Source organism: Hypomesus nipponensis, chromosome 12 (assembly GCF_054491055.1).
Source record: "Hypomesus nipponensis isolate SF chromosome 12, ASM5449105v1, whole genome shotgun sequence".
In the NCBI taxonomy this organism is placed as follows: domain Eukaryota; kingdom Metazoa; phylum Chordata; class Actinopteri; order Osmeriformes; family Osmeridae; genus Hypomesus; species Hypomesus nipponensis.
Window position 1 is genome coordinate 9,194,358 of NC_140372.1, and position 21,579 is coordinate 9,215,936.

The window sequence follows — 21,579 nt, forward strand, 5'->3', positions numbered from 1 at the left end:
ATATACCATTTGTATTACAACAATCAAGCCCCCACCACAATAAATGTTTTTACATGTTTATTTTCTTTTGTAACAAAACAAAATTGAGCTGGACCAGCTCAGACTCATTGCTACAAATGAATGTTCCTGGGACCGTTCTTCTTCCATGGTGGATAGACAAATGTCCACAGATAACAAGTAGCAATAGATTGACTTTAATAGTCAAGGGCAGGTTCTCTGGTATTCCAGAGTCCATTCACAGTCCATCTGTATGTGAATATACACAGTCTTTGCAACTCAGACCCTCCCAGGGTTGTGAAACTTTCCAGTGAAGCGTCCATTGTTTTTCAAGTCAAATGGGCTCAGTACCTTCCTTATGCCCAACATGTTGGAGCGGGCGATTTCCTGGAAGGTCCAGGGGTTCTGGTTGTTCTGCACCATCTCTGCCTCTTCCTTCTTCATGGCTTCCAGGGTTTCCCTGCTCATCACCTAGACAAAAACATAGATATTGGAATGAAGAATCGTCTAGACTTAATCCAATTCTACATCAACAACAAAGAAAAGAAAGAGTAAAAGGAATTCATCTCCCAAAAGATGGAGATTAACCTCCAACACCACTGAGCCACTAGACTAATCTTTACCTTGGCAGGAAAGGGCAACTTTTTAGCAACCTCCTTCAGAATAGGCTCTACCTCTCCCAGCTCTAGCCTGCCCCCGACCTCCACAATCAGGCGGCCATATTTCACTGGGGTCACATAGTGGTCGATAGCTCCCTTGCCCCCACCCATGCGTTGTCCCAGGCCCTTGCGAGTGATGGGCTTGTAGGGGGAAAAGATGCGCCAGCGGGCAAAAGTGGTGCGGGGATCCATCCGCCGGTTAATAGTCAGACGCATCATCTCCAGGTGGCCCCAGTGGAGGTACCCCCCTCCCAAGGCCTGAGCAAAGGGAGAAGAAAGAATGCATCAGATGTAGTTGGCCTTTTCCAATGATTCGGCATCTGTACCAGCTACCAATATTCAGTCTTCGCACGCATACATACCACTATGGCATATTGGCCTTTAGAGAAGGTGCTCGCTCCTTTAGTAGGACCCTGGATATCCCGGAGCTTCTTCATCTCCTTCTTGGCCTTCTTCAAGTTAGGCACCTTGTTCATGAACTTGAGTTTGGGTCGTTCAGGCAGCACGACATCTATAGGGGGAAGGAGAAAGGGGTCATGGGTTTGGCCCAGAGTGCAGAGAAATTTAGCAAAAAATAAAGAGTGCAAACTTGCATTACATGGCATTGCAATTCACGGACAAGACCGTACCATGATGAGTCTGTTTTTACCGACGTGTTGCCCATATTTCTCGTAATAGGATAATGATATAAGGTGCTCGCTGTATCTAATATACACTTAAATTTACTATGAGTAAATTGTTGAGAGGGACCAATGAAGCTTGATTAGTAAAGTGTAGATTACCGCTGTAGTCAGGTGGAATCTCGTACGTCTTCATCCCGACCGAGAGAACCTTCAAGTGATTTTGCAGAGCACCTGTACAATGTGTGACAATATGCAAATACACCAACCACACTTTTAGAACACATTCCCAAAATATAGTATTGATTTTATCATATCGGTTTACAGTAACGGTATCGTTAGCCTAGTTGACTTTGGTTAAGTACAAGCTGGCTAGTAGTTCTAACGTTACAAGCGTTAACATTGATAGACTTGAGATGACTACCTTGGAGCCCCGCAATCCTACCAGCTGTATTGGTCACTCCGCAAACAGCGGATTTGATCAAGGAAATCATGTATTTTCCTTTTTTAAAGGTGATAAAACCAGACTACTGTTTAAATTATTCTATGAACCATCTCCAGCTAATAACGACTGTTTATTGACAAGAATCACGCATTGTGCAAGGTCGCCACCATTCTGAGTACGATCAACATCCGGTACGCTGATGAAACTGCGCCGTGTACGAACAATTTCCTAGAAACGCTAACTCCTTTCTTGATGCACGATTAGATCTAGTTTGTTTAACATTTCAAAGAAAATGATTTATTCCTGACAAAATAGTATTATTTTATTTTTCCTTGTTCCTCATGGAATGATACCACATCAAAACAAAGGATTACATATTTTGCAAAAGACTTGTCTCGTCTGACTTACCCAACTCTAGTCGGTGATTGATGTGCCAATTTGACCATGGCAGTGGGGTTGGGAAAGTGATTGCACATTGTTTGCAGCTTGTTTCAGCTTGCTAAATTGAAGAAATTTGAGCAATAAATAAGTGCCTCAACTTGCTTTCATTTCCAGTAGGCACAAAAGGAGTTTAACAGTGTCAGTTGTGCTTTGCTTGTTCTTTAAGTGATGAATAGAGAAGAAATTAAAGAACAGTCAGTCCCTTCCCTTCCATACTACTTCTCTGATAATGGCCATCTGCTTCACTCAGACTCCAATGATCCTTACAGGTATCTGTTCAGACGTGGTGATCCTGAGGCTAACCAGAGAGAGGACCAGGCTTTGTGTTTCTTCATCACCCATCATGTCCAACGACTAATGGAGGAGAACTTCACCCTCCACAGGTTCTATCTCCCAACTGAGTCTCTAAGTGAAGGCCTCAGTCAGGGCTTTGTGTACCTGAGCCCTGGAGCTCTAGAACACCCAGACAAACTGCTGGTGCTGATCCAGGACCAGGGCACTGTGCAGTGTGGGCTGTGGAGCTGGAGGGCAGTGGCCCATGAGGGTGTGGAGAAGGGCAGCCAGATCCCCTATGTACGGAGAGCCCTTGAGGAGTCATACTCTGTGCTGTTGATGAACCCAAATGAAAATGGTAATAATGACAGAGGGGAGTCAGCCAGTTGGCATGTGCGCAGCGTGTGGGACCACCTCCTCACGCACTGCGTTGACCAGCGCATTGTTGTGGTTGCCCATGGATATGGTGGACTGGCATTTGTAGATTTGCTATGTCGGCGTTCACAGGAGGTGCAGCAGAAGGTGTGGGCTGTGGCTTTCCTTGACTCCTCCCACAACATGTGGCACCAGCCATTAGGGGACGAGGCACGTGATTGGCTGCAGAGCTGTTCAAGGCGGTGGGTACCGAGTTCAAAGCCTCTGAACCAGAATGTAGGTTCCATTAAAGTGGGGGGGCTGCAAGTGTCTGCCGGGACCCAGAGCCAACGCACTGTGCCTGCAGTCTGCATGGAATCAGTGTTCCAGTTCTTCTCCAAGAAGCTGCAGCCCATACCTCCCACAGCCTTCAGTATTGTCACCAGGAGCAGGAGTCTGGGGCAGGGGAGCAGCACACCTAACGCTTGATCTCAAATAAACACCTAGAAGCCTGGACCCCATCCAGCTCAAGACCCGGGAATCATGAAGTATAGCCTCATCATAATCCTCAACTGACTGATTCTTGAATGTAATGCATTTAAAAAATAATAAAACTTAACTGCAATTAGTTTTGTTTGATGATTCTCTGTGGATAGTAAATTCATACGGAGGATTGATGGAGATATTTAATACAAATTTGCAAACATGGCATTAACCAAATTATCAAACAAAACAATGCATTTATAATACAAAATAAATGGAAAATCCAAGCAGCAATGATACAAAGTCTTTGAAGCAGCTAAAAGTATGAAAAACTCAGTTTCTTTTTACTTTAGCATTTCCACAGGAAACATAACAGATGTTAGACTGTTTAAGGCCTTTGCATTAAATTTGGGATTGTCAAACATTACACCTGACAAAGTGAGTTGAACCCAGCTCTACTGTATGAATGTCTAGTGCATTAAAGACGTCCAAATCGAGATATTCAGTCTTCTACAAAAGTGACACTATTAAATGTACTCTGCCACCCAAAGCTCCACACTAGATACCGTGGTATAAGAGATCATATTTAGGAATATTCTGTGGGTCGATGGGACTCTGCACAATCATCTTCCCTCTCATAGCTCCCCTGTAGATCACCTCAATCAGGTCAATGAAGTCCTGCTTGGTCTTAAAGCTTCCCACAAACTTGGTGTGGTCTGGGGACCTGATGACAACAAAACAGTTATATCATTAATCCTAATAGTTTTATCAGTCGGTAATGTATTAGGACATTGACTGATTCAAACAGTACTTCTAAACTACACAACCGATGTACAACATCAATTACCAACAACAATATTTCGCTTGGCTTACCCATAATCAACTTTCATGTGTTGCCCATTGAAGAAAAAAACCGTTGATGGTATGTAGCTGATATCGAAATATCTCGTGTAGATCGGTGCTTTATCCACGTCCACAATATATATTGAAGCCATGTTACTCAAATCGTGGGCTGTTTTTGACAGCTGTAAAATAAAGATAATCAACATTAACAAAACTTAAATGAATCAATTTTAATTAGCCTAAGTTAAGTTTGTAGCCTATATAATTTTCAGCAGTGAATAGTTAGACTATACCTAATTCATGGTTAAAAATGTTAAAATTCCAAACATACAAAGTGGAGAGGATAAGATTATCCTCGGATTAGTCAGTAATTTACTTAATAACGTTATTATACAGACAATTGGTTGGACAGTAACATTTTCAGTAAACGCCAGTGTACAAAATGTGATTCATTGCCCTGTAAGTCCAGAGAAAATTCCAGCAACCATGAAGTCAGCTAACGCGATGATGTAAACTACTAGACTCTGCTACTACTCACAATTTCATCCAGCTGGAGGCAAACCGAGTCTTCATCTCTTCCAAACCGAAGAACCAAAACCTTTTCGGCAACACCCTTTATAACTTCGTCTATATCATTTTTGCATGTCAATTTGGGCAAAAACAAACTCATTGTTTAATGTAAAATGAGACACTGTTTGTGTGCATGTAACCCGTTTGACAGAAGGAAGTAACGGACTAAAGCCTAGTGCAACACCACAATGAGCCCGTCATTAAGATTGTAGTCCTAAAAAGGCCCCCCTATTTTCAAATGGTCTCGTGAATTAATATGTTTCTTAATATTCTGTGAAAATGTCACCTACGTATTAGACCTGCAAAAAACAGTTGTTTACGTTTTAATTTTACTTGGACACCAGTAGAGTGTAAACCGTTCCCCAATATGTAGCAGTACAACCAAGTTCAATGTTGTACAGTTTTACAACGTGACCTTTCTCTGTCGAGAAGGCATGGATACAAACTTAGCTCGTGTACACTAATCTTAGCGATTCAGTTGTCTGCACCAGCAAGCGTATTCAGTGTAGACAATGTATGATTAAAATCTGTAGGGATAGTGAGGGGTACTTTGTATTCGACGATGGAAAACAAACGGGTATTGCTTCTTCTCAACCGGGACGTGACTTATTGGTGAGGCGACTAGAAACAACATTCGGTTAGAAAGAAGGAAACGATGCGGTCCCTTGGCCCGCAGCTTCTGCATAAACTCAGCAGACACTGCCGTCTTCTGGTACCAGAACTGGCTAAGACACATGTGATTAAACTGCTGAGACATCCCTGCACTGCTCCACTATGCTCCTTAAGATCACCGACTCGACACCTTTTTACGTGCGTTTCATTGAGAAAAGATGTCCCCCAAACTCAACAGACAGATCAACCAGTGGAGAAACTTGACCTGGACATTTGGAAGTCTGTTATGAGATCACAAGTGTCTATGGAGGAGAAACCAGAGTGTGGTGAAGAAGGCCTTGCATCACAAGGACCCGAAGATGCAGGTGAGGACTCCTCATTGGAGGCCACCCGCGAGCTGGTGATGATGTGGCGTCAGGCTGGGAAGCTGGTACCAGAGAACATGAAAGATGAAGATCTGCTGGCGCTAGCTAAGCTCACCACTAAGTCCTCAAAGAAGAAGTACCTAAAATACCTAGCCATCAAGGAGGGCCATAAGAAGGCCCGCAAGGAGAAGCAGGAAGAGAGGAAAGCTAAAAGAGTGTATCTGGAGGATAATAGGGTGAAGAACGGGGAGGGGGAGGAAGACATGGATGATGAAGGTGGACAAAAACTGAAGAACACTTTCCTCCTGCAGTTCTGGGGGCGTTCTCTGGACAAGCTGCTGGCCTGGCGAAGTGCCCAGTCCATGGTGTTCGGCCAGCCGTTAGTGTTCGACATGAGCTACGAGCAGAGCATGGCCAAGCGGGAAACGGAGAACACTGTCTCCCAGCTGCTGGAGGTGGAGGGCTCCAACCGCAGAGCCAAAGAGCCATTCCACCTGCACTTCTGCAACTTGCAGCCCGACAGCGGCTACCAGCGCGAGCTGATCAAACGCTACGGCGCGGACGCCTGGGAACGGCTGCTCATCACCGCCACAGCTCAGAGTTATGTGGACATGTTCCCCCCCGAACGGCTCGTGTACCTCACCGCGGACTCTCGCAACGTCCTCCGCACCTTTGACCATTCCAAGGTCTACATCGTGGGCTCGCTGGTGGACCGCTCCATCCAGACGGGCTTGTCACTGGCCAACGCCAAGCGTCTGAACCTCGCCACCGCACGCCTCCCTCTGGACGAGTTCCTCCACTGGGAGATCGGTGCCAAGAATCTGACCCTGGACCAGATGATCCGCATCCTGCTGACCGTGAAGGAGACGGGCAGCTGGCAGGAGGCGCTGGAGTTTGTACCCAAGAGGAAACACGATGGTTTTCACCCAACGCAGCATGAGCCGCAGGCACCACAGTCATGGCAGAAGAAGGTGTGGGAGAGGCAAGGCCCAACCTCCAGGCCTACTAGCAGAATGGGTAACAGTGAGGGGACAGGTAGGGAGTCCCACTACAGGACCAGAGACCCTGGTTTTAGAGGGGGGATAAAGATGGATCCAGAACGGTGAGGGACAGGGATAATGATGTCAATAGTGGAGCTAGAGACAGAAGATCCTCAAACACCTACAAGGACACCGCTGGGCGTAGAGAGAGGGATGGAACGGCATGGACAGGAGGTGAAAACAAACCACCCAGCAGAGTCCGGACATCCCTGAAGAGCCAGATGGAGGAACAACGGAGGAGCTCGGGCAAGAAGGAGAACAACTGGTGGAAAGACGAGAGCCCATGACCAAGACCCCCAGACTCATCCTTATTATGTGTGTATGTGGTTCTAAAATGAACTTTGACGTATTGTTTACATGCATACAGATGAAAGTAAAGCATGTAAATTAAAGTTTTTTTGTGTGCTGACATTACTGGTTTATGCACCGTTAGAATCACATTACGAATATAGCATGATCAGGAAAGAGATCTAAACAAACTATAACTTTATTTTGGTCTGTGACATGATGGAATTCAGAAAAGTTTTACAAGGAGTTACAAGTAAATGTCAACCATTGCACTCTCATTTCTGGTTGTTTATTTGCTCTTACTACTGCACTTACATTTAATACAAATGTTTCAAAGACAAGGTGAACCACCAAGCTCCTCACACGAAACCTGATACAATATAAAGTCATGTCTGATCAATGACAATCTCAATGGCAGAAACACACTAACTCATTCAGCTCGCACGCAAAAACATCTTGATCAATGTGCACCACAAATAATCAAAAAGAGCAGGAAATTTACAAAGACAATACCATTGGTATTGTGCGTAAAGTTAACTCCACACCAATACTGGCACGTTTACATTGCCAGATTCTCACTCTCAAAAACAGAAGAAATCTCTCAAATAAGAAACAAAGAACTTGACGTTCGCTGAAACATCCTGTGTACCCCATGTATTATCATTGCTAATACTTGAAGCAATTCCATAAATATAACACTTGTGTATAGCTGAATAGTAGCATGATATTCATACAGCTAAGAAATGTCCTGAAGTCTTTGCATACAAGCACTAATCTTAAAACATTTCCTAGCCTAAATTAATTCAAGTCAGTGTTCGAGGCAGTGTATTCTCAATATGGATAACTGCACTCTACCAATGCATGTGAGGTTGTTGTGACATCACTTGCTACCTAAAAGATGGGGCAATGTCCCCACAAACCTAAAATCTGTCTTAATTATGGAGAGAAACAAAAAGCTATGAATAAGGTAACACAGCTTGAACACAGTGCTCCACTTGGTACGTTGGTCTACAAAGTGGTCAAACACAGGTAATTGTACTCTCCCAATGCACAATCGTTGTAATGTTAAAGACATCAACTTCATGGGGAAATATCAGTCCCATGCTGGTGTAAATGGTCTCTCACACTTTCGTATTGGACTGGAATACTCCCCCCCCCCCCCCCCCTCTCTGATTTTGGCTTCTTGACCTCGAGTCCTCGACCTCGAACTAGTCTAATCCAGACACTGAGGTCATGTGGCTCTGACCCCCCCCGACCTCTGACCCTAGAGCACCAGGATGTCTCCACTGCAGCGATCGCAGCAGTTGAAAGTAATGTTCTCATAACGAGTGTATGGGTGGAATCGTCCAATGCTCTTCTTATTGGTCAGAAAAGCAGATGGGGAGGAGTCATCGAGAGGCGGGTCAACCTCGACAGGGCACGAGATGGGGTCTAAAATCTTCAGCACCTGGGACGGACACAGAGAAACAAGAATAGCCTTTAGCAGGTAGCAAAGTTAGAGCAAAAAGCAGAGTGAGGACAGCACTCCTCCTGACCTTTTCGGCCATCTTCTCAGCAGGAGTGTTGCAGAGCTCCGAGGCTGGGCTTCCCTTCACCCCACAGCTGCCTACATTTCCCAGCAGGTGCGAGTTGATGGCGTCAGCCAGTTTGTGATTGGCTACAGCCAGCTCTCCAGTGCTGAGGGGCTGGGCGCTGGGGTAATAGGTCTGCTGCCTGCCCCACTGGAGAGACACCAGGAGCTGCTCCAGTGACCTGTCAATCAGAACAAAAAACACCATCACATGGGGATCGACACGTCATCAGTGTGTGTGTCTCTTCAGAGGAGAATGCTTGGACCGTGTACATCGGTTTGCCTCTTACCTGTGTGTGAGCATCATGTCTGTGGAGAAGTCCTCTCTCTCACTCAGCAGATCCTGGATAGCACTCTGAGCATCCCTGGTCTGGCGTTGGAGCACTGCTCTGGCATTGGTCAGCTCGTCCGCCATCACCCTGGTAACCAAGGTACACGGCACATTCAGGAAACACTTCACATCCATGACATTTAACAGCGTTATAAGCTGATGACGACAACCTACACGCGCTGGTGAGTTATCCCGAGTCATTCATAGACCGGAATCATATGGACGGAAGCACTCAACCCTCGTCCACACACACACACACCTGCTAGCGAGGAACTTGCTCCTCCAGACGTCACACTGGATGCTCATCCGCTCCAGCTGCTCGGCCGTGTGAGCCAGGTTCCTGCCCAGCGCCTCGTTCTCCAGCAGCAGCTGGCTCTTCTCGCGGGCCAGGCGCTCAAAGTGGTACTGCAGGTCCCCCCCCACCGACGCCACCAGCAGCTTCTTCAGCTCACGGTTCACCTGCATCATGGCACAGTGGCGCGTGTTAGCCCCCGCCACAGGCCTTTTGGTGATTAAGAATTGGATTATGCTAATAGTGCTATGCTAAAGGGGTTATTTTGGCCTTGACCCTTACATTGGAATGGAATGCATTGCATCATTTTTGGATAGCGCGCCACAAGACGTCGTTTACTAGCAGCACTTTATATCACTTAGGAGAATCCAGCTGTCCTGTTACTAGCGCACGCTCCCTACCTCAGTCTGAACACGGATCTGGTTTGACAGGCCCTCTTTGTCCTGCAGCAGCCTGCGCTCCGAATTCTGTAGCTTCTCCAGAGACCCCCTCAAGTCCTCCAGAGGAGGAGAGGGAGAGGGAGACAGGCGATTCTCCATCTGCTGCCCGGCTTCCCCCTTCCCCTCCATCGGCAAGACAAAGCCGCTCCGGCTGATGGCCGCGCGGGGGACCACGATCCGCACCACGTCCACCTCCATGCAGGCCTCGCGGCTCACCTTGCCCAGGTGGAGCACTCCGGGGTGCTGGGGGGAAGTTGAGGGCACAGCTGGTGTAGGTCTGCTGGTGTGCTTGGGGCTAGCCACCTTCAGCAACGGAATCCCTGCCAGAGGCGTATTCGTGGCAATCTCCAAGGCAACCAGTGGCTTGTACGTTTCCATCCCATCGCCAGGGCCTCTAACTGGCACCCGGGTAGAACCTAGAGCAGAAGACATTTGGAATGTTACCGCCTTAAAATTTACTAGCTGATGGGGTGAATCAGGGCTGAGTAGCCTGAAAGGATTAACACGGACTGTAATCAAGGTCTTGGAAAAATAGGTAAAGCAAGTTACTTACCCTGCACAGCTACTGCTGTTGACATGGTGGACGCAAGTGTTTTCACAGTATAGCTAATTACAGGAGAGTGTCCGTGCCTCGGGATATCTGCCTGAGTATTACCTATGGTGGTAAGGAACAATTCTACGTTGGTCATGTGAAGGGTCGTTATCTAAAACAGGTTATCTATTTAATTTAAAATTGTGCTTAAGTTACCTTTGATCTACGTCCAAAAGTAATCTACATACACCAGGCATTTCATACAACATCCTTTTACAGCATTTTACAACATAACGCGAACACCTTCTTAATCTATCAAGATAAGGACAGAGTAACAACAAACAAACGTTAGCTGTGTTGGCTAGCTAGTTGGCCAACTTTAGCTGGTAGGTTGGTCGAACTAGAGATAACACAGAGCAAAACTAAGTTAAATCCCGCGACAGTACTGGTTGATATTGTATATGGAAAATGTAGCAAAATAACGAGCAGTTATGTAGAGAAAGAAAATATTATTTTAGCCTACCAAATCTCTCTCAACTGCTTGACGCCATCTTGATTCCTAACCGGATACTGTTGGCCGAACTGGGCTGTGATAGCTTGTCTGGCTATTGGGAAGTTGGGTAGTTCTCGCCAGGGTGGGAAGATAGGAACCTATGCTGTGGTTGAAGGAGCGGTAGGACTGAAAATATGGGCACACCAGATGGAAATTGAAAAGGTACGTGCGTTTCATCGCTCCTATTCACCAGTTATAAATAAAGTAATTGTTTTGGATTCATAACAATTACGGGTGAGTGTGAGATTCAATAATCGTACAAGAACGCTTTCCAAGTGAATTGCTTTAAATTACTATAGTCCCTTTTACAATGGGAGTGCACGGGCTGTGGAAGTTGCTCGAGAGCACGGGGAAGACCATCAACCCGGAGACGCTTGAAGGAAAGATTCTTGCTGTTGGTATCCTTATATTGCAGTGTGTGTGTGTGTGTGTGTGTGTGTGTGTGTGTGTGTGTGTGTGTGTGTGTGTGTGTGTGTGTGTGTGTGTGTGTGTGTGTGTGTGTGTGTGTGTGTGTGTGTGTGTGTGTGTGTGTGTGTGTGTGTGTGTGTGTGTGTGTGAGTGAGAGTACTAATATGGCAGAACCTTAATCAGAACCTCAGACATCAGTATCTGGTTGAACCAGGCAGTGAAGGGAGTGAGAGACCGGGAGGGTAACAGTGTCCAGAACGCCCACCTGCTCACTCTCTTCCACCGCCTCTGCAAGCTACTCTACTTCCGCATCAAGCCTGTCTTTGTGTTCGATGGTGATGCTCCTCTGCTGAAGAAACAGACATTGGTAAAGTGTGTGTGTGTCTGTGTCTGCTTGCATGTTTGTGTGAATGAAAGAGATGTATTGTGACTATATTTCCATCTATTTTCAGAACCTAAGGAGACAGAGGAAAGAGGAGTTGAACCGTGAGTCCAAACAAACCAACGAGAAGCTCCTCAAGACCTTCCTTAAAAGACAAGCCATTAAGGCCGCACGGGGAGAATGCAGGTGAGTCACCGAGGAGGGAGAAGTTCAGTCCAAAAGCTGTGGTGAAACAATGATCTGAAGAAGAAGAAAAAAGACAGTTAGTGTCTCTTTGTTCCCCGATAGACCATAATATTCAGTGAAGCAGTTTTCCTCAGCAGTGATATCTGAGCTTCTCTCCTCCAGTACTGAGCCTCTGCCCAGCATCTCCGGTGTGAGGAGAGATGAGGTGGATGACATGTACGTTCTACCAGCCCTTGCACCACAGGAGGAAAGGGAGAAGAACAGGTGAGACAGAGGGCTATCTGAATTGGCCTCAACAATGGACTGGTATTTAATCCACCATGAATGATTTGAACTGGCAATCCTGAATGGATCCATATGGCCTCACTGGCCTTGCCCCCGGCCCCTGTATCTCTTCAGTTCAGAGGAGGAGGAGGAGAAGGAGTGGGAAGACATGGCAAACAGCCATCACATGTACCAGGTGAAATGCTTCATATACTTGGCTTTGATTTGAACTCGAAAAATGCAAATTCCAAACCTCAGCCGTTGTGTAAGATGATTTGTTGTGATTGTTTCTCATTGTGCTTGGTTGGTTGCTGTGAATCGATTTCTTTTCAGGAGGAGTTGAATGAAAACCCTAACTCTGTGGATATCAACTCAGAGGAGTTCGCCAGCTTACCTCCGGAAGTGAAACACGAGATCCTTAAAGACATGAAAGAGTTCAGCAAGAGACGCAGGACTATGTACTACAAGCCTCCAGAGGTAACACGCACACACATCCACGCACACACACACTTTCACATACTCCAAGTATCGACAAGTATATCTCCCTGCTCTTGCCAGTGTTCAGGGGAGTTCTCCCAGTACCAGCTGGCTGGACTGCTCCAGAGGAACAAGCTGAACCAGAAACTGGAGGGGGTGGAGCGAGAGATGAGCCAGCGCAGCGCCGGAGGGGTGGAGCATCTCTACAACGAGGAGGAGCACAGCGTGGAGTCACGACGCCTCGTCTCTGAAGACTCGGCCCACTACATCCTCATCAAAGGTGCACGTCTCTCTGCGTCTAGCCATTTGAAACAGTCTGGAGACCTTGTTCCTCATCGTGTGTGTGTGTGTGCTTCCCAGGCTCTAAGAAGAAAGAGAAGGTACCAGAGAGCCAGCCCGCCGCCCTGCCCTGGGCTGGCGGGCCCCTCTCAGGGAGGAAGAGGCAGGGGGGAGGGGGGAGGCCGGAGCCCCTGTGGCGCCCCATCCCAGAAGAGGGGCCCGATGAGGTGTCAGGTCCTTCCCCGAAGGCCCCCAGACTCTCCCCGTCCCCTCAGAGCGAGGCAGCGCCCCCCTCCCCCCGCACACTGCAGGCCATCGAGGCTGCCATGGTCGACAGCTTTGACGAGGAGGACGACGAGGAGTGGGGGAGGGGGGAGGGTGTGGTGGAGGGTGTCCAGGGGCGAGCGGGGGGGAGGTGTCTCCACGTACCCTCCTCGCCATCCGACAAGCCCTGGGAGAGGAAGATGACCTGCCCCCGTCAAAGCCCCCGACTGGCAGCTCCCCCGCCCAGCGTCCCGCGCATAGATTAGTCATTAGCAGCAGTTCAGAGGAGGAGTCAGAGGGCGAGGGCCAACCCCTCATCAAGGCCTTAACCAATGAGGACAGGCTTGAGTTCGGGAAACACCAATCAGACCTGATTCTTCCGATGGACAGTGTGGTGCTGAGCAGCTCAGAGGAAGAGCTGGAGGAGGCCTTGAGCCAGAGGAACAGAGCGTTCCTCTCCACAGCACTGGAGCATTCGGAAGGACGTGCGAGCAAAGAGAGAACTAGGGACGGAGGGATGGAGAGAGACAAACCGAAGGAGACAGACGGAGAGATGGACTGTCTGACTTCTGCTGGAGGGGATGACAGGGAGAGGCCAGGGGAGGCAGGGGGCCAGAAGGAGAGGACTGGTCCTAAAGGAGGGGTTGTTACAGAACCAAGATCCCTCTCTTGCACAGTGTCACCTCCACCGCCTGGGTCCTCTCTGAATGGAGCTAAGGAGGCAACAACCAGCCCGATAACACTCACCCGACTCTCTCCAAAGGAGGAGAGGAATGAACAGAGTGGGGAGAGGCAGGCGAGGAATGACGAGATTACAGAGACAATGGACAGTGAAGACAGCGACTCAGAAGGTAAAGGTTGCAAGTTGCTTTTCCCTGAATGTTAGGACTGGGTATCAATGTGGTCCTAAAGCGTTTTCGAACGGATACCAATTGTTGTCGTGATACCAGTTCCTCCTGTGTTTCAGACGGCTTCATTGAGATTCCTGGGGGGGAGGAGCCCAAGGAAGAGGAGACGGGTGATTCGCTTACAGAGATGGGGGGTGGAGCTCCCTCTGCAGAGGACCATGAAGACATGATCAAAACCGAGGAGGAGGAGGAGGAGGAAGGTGGGACCGAGGGACTAAGCAGTGAAGGTGCTGCCCTGGGAGAGGGGGATGAGAAGGAAGACAGCCAAGATGCACATCAAGACTCTCAGCCTTCTAACAAGTCCAGCCCCGCCCCCAGCCTGGCACCCAATGAGTGGGAACACATCGATGTGGTGAGCTCATAGGTCTAGATAGACAGACCTCTCCTCATGGGGCATTCAGCCATCTCTGTCAAGATTCTTTTTCTGTACCTCATGAATGTGGATCGCTATGCTGCAGCGAGGAACACCTGCACAGGAAGGAAGTAAACCAGACCGGAAACTCCTTTACTCTTCTGTTTTCTCATGTGCAGCCGTTAATTTTTTATTTTATTTTTTAAACGCGTTTGCAGTGTGCAGTACTAACAAGCAGCGGCAACAGAGTGGCTTTTGTTTATGAACCCTTTTGTTGAGAATGTTCAATGGCCACGTTTGAGATGATTGGATGCAGTACATGTGCTGTCCTGCAGGGAGAGCTGGCGGCGCTGGAGAGCACCCTGCAGGCCCAGCAGAGCAGCCTGACGGAGCAGAAACAGCAGCAGGAGAGGTTCGCTGCCACCGTCACTGGACAGATGTGTCTGGAGAGCCAGGTCTGTACACGCACACACATGGACAAAGTTATATATTATGTAGAGATGATGTCAAATGGCGACGTCATGTTTCATGTTCCGGAGCAAGTGCCTCATAGGCTGTGGGGGAATGTGTGTGTGTGTGTGTGTGGAGGAGGCAGGGGCGGTCTCTGGAACACACCCAACCAGCTTCTGCCCTCTCCAAACCCCACACAGCCCAACGCCATGACACCCTGTTGGGCAGAAAACAGTGTATGACCATGCCACACAAGCGTCTCTCACTTTCTCTCTCTCTCTCACTCTAATTTACTGTCTCTCTCCCCGTCTCTGGCAGTCCCTCTCATCAAAACAACACATCAAATAGCGTTCCATATTTAGCCAGATCCCTCTACGGCTCCTGTGTGTGGATAATAAGCTGCTGAAAGTGGGGTCATGATGACTGGAGTCAGGTGTCACACTGACAATGCATCTAATCCCCTAAAAGTGTCTTTGCTTACCACTCCAGGGAGCTGCCAGCTCTCTCCACCCAGACGGAGATTCCACCCTGCCCTACCTTAGACACACTCACACACCCCCACACACACTGTTTCCCTTGAGCAGTAATTCCGTAAAGGTGACCCATTGCTGTCTTCCCTGCAATTGGAAAGTAAGATGATTGTTAAAGGTGTGTGTTTGTGTGTGTTTGTGTGTGTGGTTCCCCCCTCCTTTCAGGAGCTGCTGCGGCTGTTTGGCGTGCCCTTCCTGGTGGCGCCCATGGAGGCGGAGGCCCAGTGTGCGTCGCTGGACCGGGCCGACCAGACCCACGGCACCATCACGGACGACAGCGACGTGTGGCTCTTCGGAGGACGCCACGTCTACAAGAACTTCTTCAGCCAGAACAAATACGTGGAGCATTACCAGTATGTGGACCTGCAGAACCAACTGGGTTAGTTGTGTGTGTGTGTGTGTTTTAATCAGCCCCGAGCAATACATCAAGGGCAGGATAAGCGATGATGTTGATGAAGCCAGTCCCTGATAGGTGTGATGTGTCAGCACTGGAGCAGGTGCGGGGATGGGGGGGGGGGGGGGGGCGGCAGTGATGATGGGCCACTTCCTAACAACCAGACTAGGCCAAACCCACAACGACCATACCATCCTTAATACTCCCATTCCATCACCGGTCAAGCCATCCAGTAATCCCCAACACCCTCTCACTCTCGCTCTGTCTCACTGTCCCCTCTCTGTGTTGGGGGGTGCTGCAGGCCTGGACAGGACCAAGCTGATAAACCTGGCCTACCTGCTGGGGAGTGACTATACGGAGGGGGTCCCAGGGGTGGGCTACGTCTCTGGGATGGAGATCCTCAACGAGTTCCCCGGACCAGGCATTGAGCCCCTCCTGCAGTTCAGGTGAGGTCGTGTGAGCCTATGTATTCCGATGTGTCTTTATCCCCAGTGTTCAAGCTAAAAGAGACTGTATGTGTGTGTGGGGGGTGTCTTCCCAGTGAGTGGTGGTCCCAGGCCCAGCAGGAGAAGCGCCTGGTGTCGGACCCCCGGGACACCAAGGTGAAGAGGAAGCTGAGAGGGCTGAAGCTGCAGCCAGGCTTCCCCAACCCAGCCGTGGCCCACGCCTACCTCCAGCCCCCCGTCGACCAGTCAGACGGCTCCTTCTCCTGGGGGCTCCCACACCTCGACCCCATCAAGGAATATCCTTTGTGTGTGCGTGTGTGTATCTCTGTGTGTGCCTGTGTTTGTTTCGTGTGTGTGTGGTTTCTTTCCTTGACCGTTGGAACGTTCTGCCTGAGTCGGTTTGGTTGGAACAGCAGGAAGACCGAGGAGGTTCTCCGGCCTGTTCTCAAGCAGCTCAAGACCCAGCAGGTGAGAGAGCACTTCAAACTGAAGGGGAGATTGACTCAACCTCTTTCGAACCAGATTCCACTCTCCCGACAATCCTTTTTTGCAATAAAAGCCCGGATCAACATCTCTCTCTCTCTCCCCCCCCCCCCCCCTGCAGACTCAGTCGCGCATCGACTCGTTCTTCCGCTTGGAGCAGCAGGAGAGGCAGGCCATCCGCAGCCAGAGGCTCCGGCGCGCCGTCACCTGTCTAAAGAGGAAGGACGGAGGGGCGGAGGGGGAGGGGGAGGGGGACAGTGAACCAGAGGACACCAAGTCCAAGAAAGGGAAGGGGCGGAAACAGCAGAGAGGAGGAGGGGAGGAGGAGGGGAAGAAGGCCGCAGGGGGCTCTGGAGGAGGTTTTCTGGGCTCCAAGCTTGCAGAGCCTGCTTTTGGGCTGATGAAGGATGTGGGAGGGGCCAGCCAGGAGGGGAATCCCTCCCCCCGGCCTAATAAGGGCATGTCCCAGCCTAAGCCCCACCCACAGAGTCAGAGCAGTAGTTCAGGGGAAGACTGTGAAGGTGACAGCAGGGTCACCATGGTAACTGCCCGCTCCGTGTTTGAGGGAAATCCGCGAGGCCGGGGGAGGGGAGGTAAGGGGGGTAGAGGGCGGGTCAGAGGCAGGGGCACAAAGACTCAATGAACTTTGAACTGACTCTGTCAGAGGGGGCAAGAATGGAACTTTAGTACGCAAAAAAATACGAAGTATCCTGGGAATGGTAAACATTTTGAATGACAATGTAAATTCTGGAGGAATAAATGAACGTGTCTTTGTCATACTACCTACTGTGTCTTAGTCTATTGGCATACACTGCTGCTTGGAGGTAGCATGTAAGCCCAATATAGTTGAAGCACAGTCCACATGCAAAGTCCCCAGTTGATGGATCAATTACAGGATCTTCTACAGGTCTCAGCACAGGACCAGGTTTTTCCTAGGTTAGTCCTGCCTTGTTGATTGGTTAACAGTCTGACTGGCAGGTCAGGGCTGCCTCACATTCAGCGGGACTGTATTTCAATCCTTTGAAAGGCCTGTCTCTGTCAACAACTGCTCCACAGTCGTCACACTGCCCTCTGAATCCGTGCTGGTGCTTTTATCTCGCCTCACCATTTCTCATTCCCTGTTTCACCCTCTCAAGCCTCTGTCAGGCCTCTTCAACAGACGCTCTCTCTCCGATCTCCTTCCCTCTCTTTTTCCTCCTGTTTTCCCCTCTCTCTCTGTCTTCTTGACCTGTTTCAGTCAGTGCAGCTGCTGTTATCTATAAGTAGACGTGTGTTGGAGGTGGTGGTGGTGGTGGGGCAGGGGGGGGGGGTGCAGAGAGAGAGGGGTAGGGACACAGAGAAAATGTAAGAGGGATAGAAAGAGATGGTAAGAGATAGTGGGGGCAGGAAGGAGAGAGAGATAGAGGAGCAGAGAAAGGGGGGGGGGCATCAGTGGGCACAACAGTTTCAATGAGCCCAGAGCCTGGGGTGTCCTGAAGACCAAACCACCAGTAGGACAAACACCTGCTCCCGGCACACCGTGGCCCAGACCCTGAGAAGCACCCCTGAGGATAGCCAACCCCTCCGAGCTCCACATCCAACCAGACATGGAGACCCACCCGGCACAGTCTACAGGACACACTCCCACCAAAACACCAGCTGAAGGTGAACACCACACACACTGACCGTGGGAGCAGACATCAGTGAGCATGAAAGTCTTCCTGTTATGCTGAAGTACGCAAGCATTGTGAGGAATCCAGATTTGAATGTGTCGTATTTAATATCCAAGTCTGAAATGACTAAGAGGGTATGTTTGCCTTGTGTCGGGCTGGTGAGGGGTGATCCAGCTGGTGACAGACTTGTTTATGCGTGTGGTTAGGTCCTTTAAACACACACACACACACAGTGAGACTATAAAGTGAGTTTATGGACCGTTTCTTGTCGGCCCTTCTTCCTGTTGCATAGCTCTACAGTTGTTCATCACACAGCCCACAAAAACCTGTATCAGTGAAGCCAATGTGCTGGACCGGTGCAGGCAGAGGGTTAGCATTACACAGACGAGGACATTCTTAGACATACTGTCGTTCTGGCTCTAGAGTTACTAATGGAGGTTTCGTGTAGAGAGGTAAAAGGATAGGCGAGCTTTGTTGAAAAATGGGAAATGTAAGGTTATGTTGGGATCAATTACCACTCGCTGTTATGGTCTGAAAAGCCCCAAGGCCAATGTCAAGGTCTGTAAAACGAGACCTAGGGATTCCTACAGCCCTGCTCCTCAGCCCCTCCCTCATGTTTAAAACAGGACAACCCTTGGTGTCCCCGCTGTCATTAACCCTTGTGTGTGCTGCCGGTTGCCTTGGCAGACGTTGCCGTGGACGCAGAGCTGCAGCACGCCATCATGGAGCGCCGCTTCTGTCCGCCTGTCATCACCACGCAGATGTGGGAGGGCTTCAGCTACGCTGACACCGAGATCCGCATCACCGAGTCGACCGGCTGCTACGGCGCAGTGCTCTGGCCCTCTGTATGTCTTTAAGTCTGTCTGTCTCTCTCTCTCTCTCTCTCTCTCTCTCTCTCTCTCTCTCTCTCTCTCTCTCTGTCTGTCTCTGTCTCTCTTCTGGGCCCCTATCATCCCTAAACAAGGCGCAGATGTGCCCCCTTGGCAATTGCACGGGGACTCAAGGAGTGACTTAGATGTGTGTTGGTAGATTAGGCTAGCTGTAACTTTTAAACTGCTTTGTCATATCTCTGGGAGTGTAACGGTACTTAGGAATGATGTTAGTTTCCTCCAGGATCACAATTACCTTTATTGAGAGACTTGTTGGTTAGTTGTAACTGACTTAAAATTCTTGTACCCGCTGTGAAATATATTATTGTTGCTTGCTTTTCTACAGGTACACTCTTGCACTTTTCAGGTTCATGTTGTTTAATTGTAACTTGTTTAACTACATGCTCTTATGGTTCTTGCCTTTGGCATTTATTTGTTTTTTCACAATGTATGCTTCATGTTTTGGCTACCCGGAATGTTTGGGAATCTTGTTGTTATGATACGTGACCTATGCACTTTTGTAAAACTCTCTCTTGGAAGTCGCTTTAGATAAAAGCATCTGCTAAATGCTAAATGTAATGTACATTTCTTCCACCACTCCCATCTATAGTATTGCATGCAGGGGGTTAAGTAGGAGAGAGGTCGGGTACAACATATATCATCCTCCTTATCTCTACATACTTCTATGTCGTTTAGGCTTCAGTCATGTGCTATCTGCTGGATGTGAACCGTGACAAATACAACCTGACTGACAAGAACGTCATCGAACTAGGTGCCGGAACCGGATTGGTATCCATAGTAACCAGCCTGCTGGGTGAGACTGAGCAAAATCCAACACTGCATAGAGTTCTAGAACAGAACTGTGTCCTGTGGCAGCTTCTATTTAAACCATCTCTCCACTTTTCCTCATTTCACTTCTCACAGCCTAACCTCTCCCTCTCTCCCACCCACCAAGGTGCCAAAGTAACCTCCACTGACCTTCCAAATATCCTTGGGAACTTGCAGTACAATGTCAGCCGTAACACCAGAGGGCGCTGCAGACACACCCCCAAGGTCACAGAGCTCATCTGGGGCCAGGAGCTGGAGCAACGCTTCCCCCAAGCCAGCAGTCACTTTGACTACATCCTGGCTGCTGATGTGGTGTATGCTCACCCCTATCTGGAGGAGCTCCTGCAGACATTTGAGCACCTGTGTCAGGAGGGCACTCAGATCCTCTGGGCCATGCGCTTCCGGCTGGACAAGGAGAACACCTTCGTGGAGCTCTTCCAGAGCCGCTTCCAGGTGGAGGAGGTGTACAACCTGCCCAGCCTCTGCATCAAGCTGTACCGAGCCTGGAGGAAGGTGGACCCTCGGGGGCCTGCCTGAGACACTGGTGGAAGTGTGTGTGTGTGTGTGTGTGTGTGTGTGTGTGTGTGTGTGTGTGTGTGTGTGTGTGTGTGTGTGTGCAGTTCATATTACCAAAAAATCCCAAATGTGCTTACAAGAATAATATGACAAAAGTATGACATAGTATAGATACCTACAAAGCTGTGACTTATTTTTACATTTGTATGCAGTGTGTCACTTTTTATTGATTGTATTGTATATTATGCTTCCTATATAAAGATTATATTTTTTTTTTCTATAGAAGCTACTGTATGATATTGAAAAACTGACTTACTGTATATTCTTACCCTTTCTCCAGACAACAGCATAATAGTTTTATTGCAAACATTTTGTATAATACAACTAAAAATATATATATATTGATGTACAATATCAGATATTGTTTCTTTGATGAAACTTTTTTATAACACTCATGTTAAAGAAACATAGTTTATTCTAACTTAGTTTATTCTTTTAGCTTGTTAGTCTAGTAGAAACGTTAAGTGTTCATGAAATAAAAATGACAATTTACAATGTGAGGCCAAGAAGATATCTCTGGTCTAACTGAACCTCATGCGCCGGATAAATCTAGAGACATCATTTTCAGTCTGCAGACGACAGATTGGATTCCTCAGGGTTTCCTCTTGGCAGGGATCCACTTCATCTCACCACTGAGCTCCACTGAGGTCACCGTTGTGGCACAGCCCACCATGGTTGACCTTATCAAATGTAATGACAGCCCAATTTGCCTACAATGCTAAAAATATACATCCATGGAGATGGTTGTGTGTTTCCCATAATATGATGCTGGTTGGTTGTACTATTTTGGTAAACAACATAAAACACATCTGTGTACATATGTATAATTCCCTTCCTAGGAACACTTTTTGAAACTACTTCAAATTCCATTTTGAGACAGCCATACCCAATTTCTTTATTTAATATCATTACTCATCAGATAGGGTATGAATGTGACAGTGATAGCCACAGTAATAAACCATCTTATAAATCTACGTGAAGCCCAGGTTCAGTTTCGGGTTGTAAATTTGCCTGATTTTATTCAGCTCGTCATGTAGTCTACCAGGAGGCTATGTGATGGCAGAGAGGGAGGGGAGAGGGATGGATGAAAACACAAGCCAAGGTTTTGGTCTTAAGCTTCAGA

General features: G+C 48.5%; 7 protein-coding genes across 8 annotated transcripts; 4 read left to right on the forward strand and 3 right to left on the reverse strand.

The window, feature by feature from the left end:
• Positions 1–42: 42 nt before the first annotated feature.
• On the reverse strand, positions 43–1,921 carry mrpl16 (mitochondrial ribosomal protein L16). Its single transcript, XM_084668417.1, has 5 exons — positions 1,701–1,921; positions 1,439–1,510; positions 1,019–1,167; positions 621–914; positions 43–468 (listed from the first exon to the last, which is right to left on the reverse strand). Exons 1-5 carry the CDS (start codon positions 1,768–1,770, stop codon positions 277–279), a joined length of 777 nt encoding a protein of 258 aa, XP_084524543.1. The 5' UTR covers positions 1,771–1,921; the 3' UTR covers positions 43–276.
• Positions 1,922–2,286: 365 nt separating this feature from the next.
• Positions 2,287–3,417, forward strand: LOC146260968 (cotranscriptional regulator ARB2A homolog). Its single transcript, XM_084668094.1, has one exon. It carries the CDS (start codon positions 2,331–2,333, stop codon positions 3,276–3,278), a length of 948 nt encoding a protein of 315 aa, XP_084524220.1. The 5' UTR covers positions 2,287–2,330; the 3' UTR covers positions 3,279–3,417.
• A 44-nt stretch (positions 3,418–3,461) lies between these two features.
• txnl4b (thioredoxin-like 4B) lies at positions 3,462–4,862 on the reverse strand. The gene is made up of 3 exons (XM_084668095.1): positions 4,654–4,862; positions 4,146–4,297; positions 3,462–3,996 (listed from the first exon to the last, which is right to left on the reverse strand). Exons 1-3 carry the CDS (start codon positions 4,783–4,785, stop codon positions 3,831–3,833), a joined length of 450 nt encoding a protein of 149 aa, XP_084524221.1. The 5' UTR covers positions 4,786–4,862; the 3' UTR covers positions 3,462–3,830.
• A 236-nt stretch (positions 4,863–5,098) lies between these two features.
• Positions 5,099–7,098, forward strand: trmt10c (tRNA methyltransferase 10C, mitochondrial RNase P subunit). Its single transcript, XM_084667879.1, is given in 2 exon segments — positions 5,099–6,741; positions 6,744–7,098. Coding segments are annotated over 2 exon segments (1,647 nt in total). The 5' UTR covers positions 5,099–5,340; the 3' UTR covers positions 6,990–7,098.
• A 73-nt stretch (positions 7,099–7,171) lies between these two features.
• Positions 7,172–10,807, reverse strand: blzf1 (basic leucine zipper nuclear factor 1). 2 transcript variants are annotated; one of them, XM_084667876.1, is made up of 7 exons: positions 10,679–10,807; positions 10,177–10,278; positions 9,585–10,039; positions 9,151–9,350; positions 8,851–8,979; positions 8,526–8,742; positions 7,172–8,437 (listed from the first exon to the last, which is right to left on the reverse strand). In XM_084667876.1, exons 2-7 carry the CDS (start codon positions 10,199–10,201, stop codon positions 8,255–8,257), a joined length of 1,209 nt encoding a protein of 402 aa, XP_084524002.1. In that variant the 5' UTR covers positions 10,202–10,278; positions 10,679–10,807; the 3' UTR covers positions 7,172–8,254. The 2 variants fall into 2 exon arrangements, with proteins under 2 accessions (XP_084524002.1, XP_084524003.1); XM_084667877.1 differs by lacking the exon at positions 10,679–10,807 and adding an exon at positions 10,372–10,634.
• A 163-nt stretch (positions 10,808–10,970) lies between these two features.
• On the forward strand, positions 10,971–17,395 carry ercc5 (excision repair cross-complementation group 5). Its single transcript, XM_084667878.1, has 16 exons — positions 10,971–11,106; positions 11,308–11,483; positions 11,569–11,684; positions 11,847–11,948; positions 12,084–12,144; positions 12,282–12,425; positions 12,507–12,705; positions 12,786–13,065; positions 13,110–13,819; positions 13,936–14,228; positions 14,564–14,683; positions 15,374–15,587; positions 15,904–16,048; positions 16,144–16,344; positions 16,432–16,516; positions 16,653–17,395. The coding sequence occupies exons 1-16, from the start codon at positions 11,019–11,021 to the stop codon at positions 17,172–17,174; spliced, it is 3,456 nt and encodes a 1,151-aa protein (XP_084524004.1). The 5' UTR covers positions 10,971–11,018; the 3' UTR covers positions 17,175–17,395.
• A 589-nt stretch (positions 17,396–17,984) lies between these two features.
• Positions 17,985–20,672, forward strand: mettl21e (methyltransferase like 21e). Its single transcript, XM_084668081.1, has 4 exons — positions 17,985–18,175; positions 18,871–19,028; positions 19,749–19,866; positions 20,008–20,672. The coding sequence occupies exons 1-4, from the start codon at positions 18,118–18,120 to the stop codon at positions 20,415–20,417; spliced, it is 744 nt and encodes a 247-aa protein (XP_084524207.1). The 5' UTR covers positions 17,985–18,117; the 3' UTR covers positions 20,418–20,672.
• The last annotated feature ends 907 nt before the right edge of the window (positions 20,673–21,579 follow it).

Excerpts from the sequence above, each read along its gene's own strand:
- mrpl16 (XM_084668417.1), bottom strand. The coding sequence starts at position 1,770 with ATGATTTCCTTGATCAAATCCGCTGTTTGCGGAGTGACCAATACAGCT. Across the intron at positions 1,168-1,438 it reads GATTCCACCTGACTACAGCG|ATGTCGTGCTGCCTGAACGA; the intron begins GTAATCTACACT and ends TTCCCCCTATAG. Across the intron at positions 915-1,018 it reads AAGGCCAATATGCCATAGTG|GCCTTGGGAGGGGGGTACCT; the intron begins GTATGTATGCGT and ends CCCTTTGCTCAG.
- ercc5 (XM_084667878.1), top strand. The coding sequence starts at position 11,019 with ATGGGAGTGCACGGGCTGTGGAAGTTGCTCGAGAGCACGGGGAAGACC. Across the intron at positions 13,066-13,109 it reads GACGAGGAGGACGACGAGGA|CGGGGGGGAGGTGTCTCCAC; the intron begins GTGGGGGAGGGG and ends TCCAGGGGCGAG. Across the intron at positions 14,229-14,563 it reads AGTGGGAACACATCGATGTG|GGAGAGCTGGCGGCGCTGGA; the intron begins GTGAGCTCATAG and ends GCTGTCCTGCAG.
- blzf1 (XM_084667876.1), bottom strand. The coding sequence starts at position 10,201 with ATGTCAACAGCAGTAGCTGTGCAGG. Across the intron at positions 8,980-9,150 it reads AGCAAGTTCCTCGCTAGCAG|GGTGATGGCGGACGAGCTGA; the intron begins GTGTGTGTGTGT and ends CTTGGTTACCAG. Across the intron at positions 8,743-8,850 it reads GACATGATGCTCACACACAG|GTCACTGGAGCAGCTCCTGG; the intron begins GTAAGAGGCAAA and ends TCTGATTGACAG.
- LOC146260968 (XM_084668094.1), top strand. The coding sequence starts at position 2,331 with ATGAATAGAGAAGAAATTAAAGAACAGTCAGTCCCTTCCCTTCCATAC.
- mettl21e (XM_084668081.1), top strand. The coding sequence starts at position 18,118 with ATGGAGACCCACCCGGCACAGTCTACAGGACACACTCCCACCAAAACA. Across the intron at positions 19,029-19,748 it reads GCGCAGTGCTCTGGCCCTCT|GCTTCAGTCATGTGCTATCT; the intron begins GTATGTCTTTAA and ends TATGTCGTTTAG. Across the intron at positions 19,867-20,007 it reads CATAGTAACCAGCCTGCTGG|GTGCCAAAGTAACCTCCACT; the intron begins GTGAGACTGAGC and ends CCACCCACCAAG.
- txnl4b (XM_084668095.1), bottom strand. The coding sequence starts at position 4,785 with ATGAGTTTGTTTTTGCCCAAATTGACATGCAAAAATGATATAGACGAA. Across the intron at positions 4,298-4,653 it reads GCCTCCAGCTGGATGAAATT|CTGTCAAAAACAGCCCACGA; the intron begins GTGAGTAGTAGC and ends TTTATTTTACAG. Across the intron at positions 3,997-4,145 it reads CACATGAAAGTTGATTATGG|GTCCCCAGACCACACCAAGT; the intron begins GTAAGCCAAGCG and ends TGTTGTCATCAG.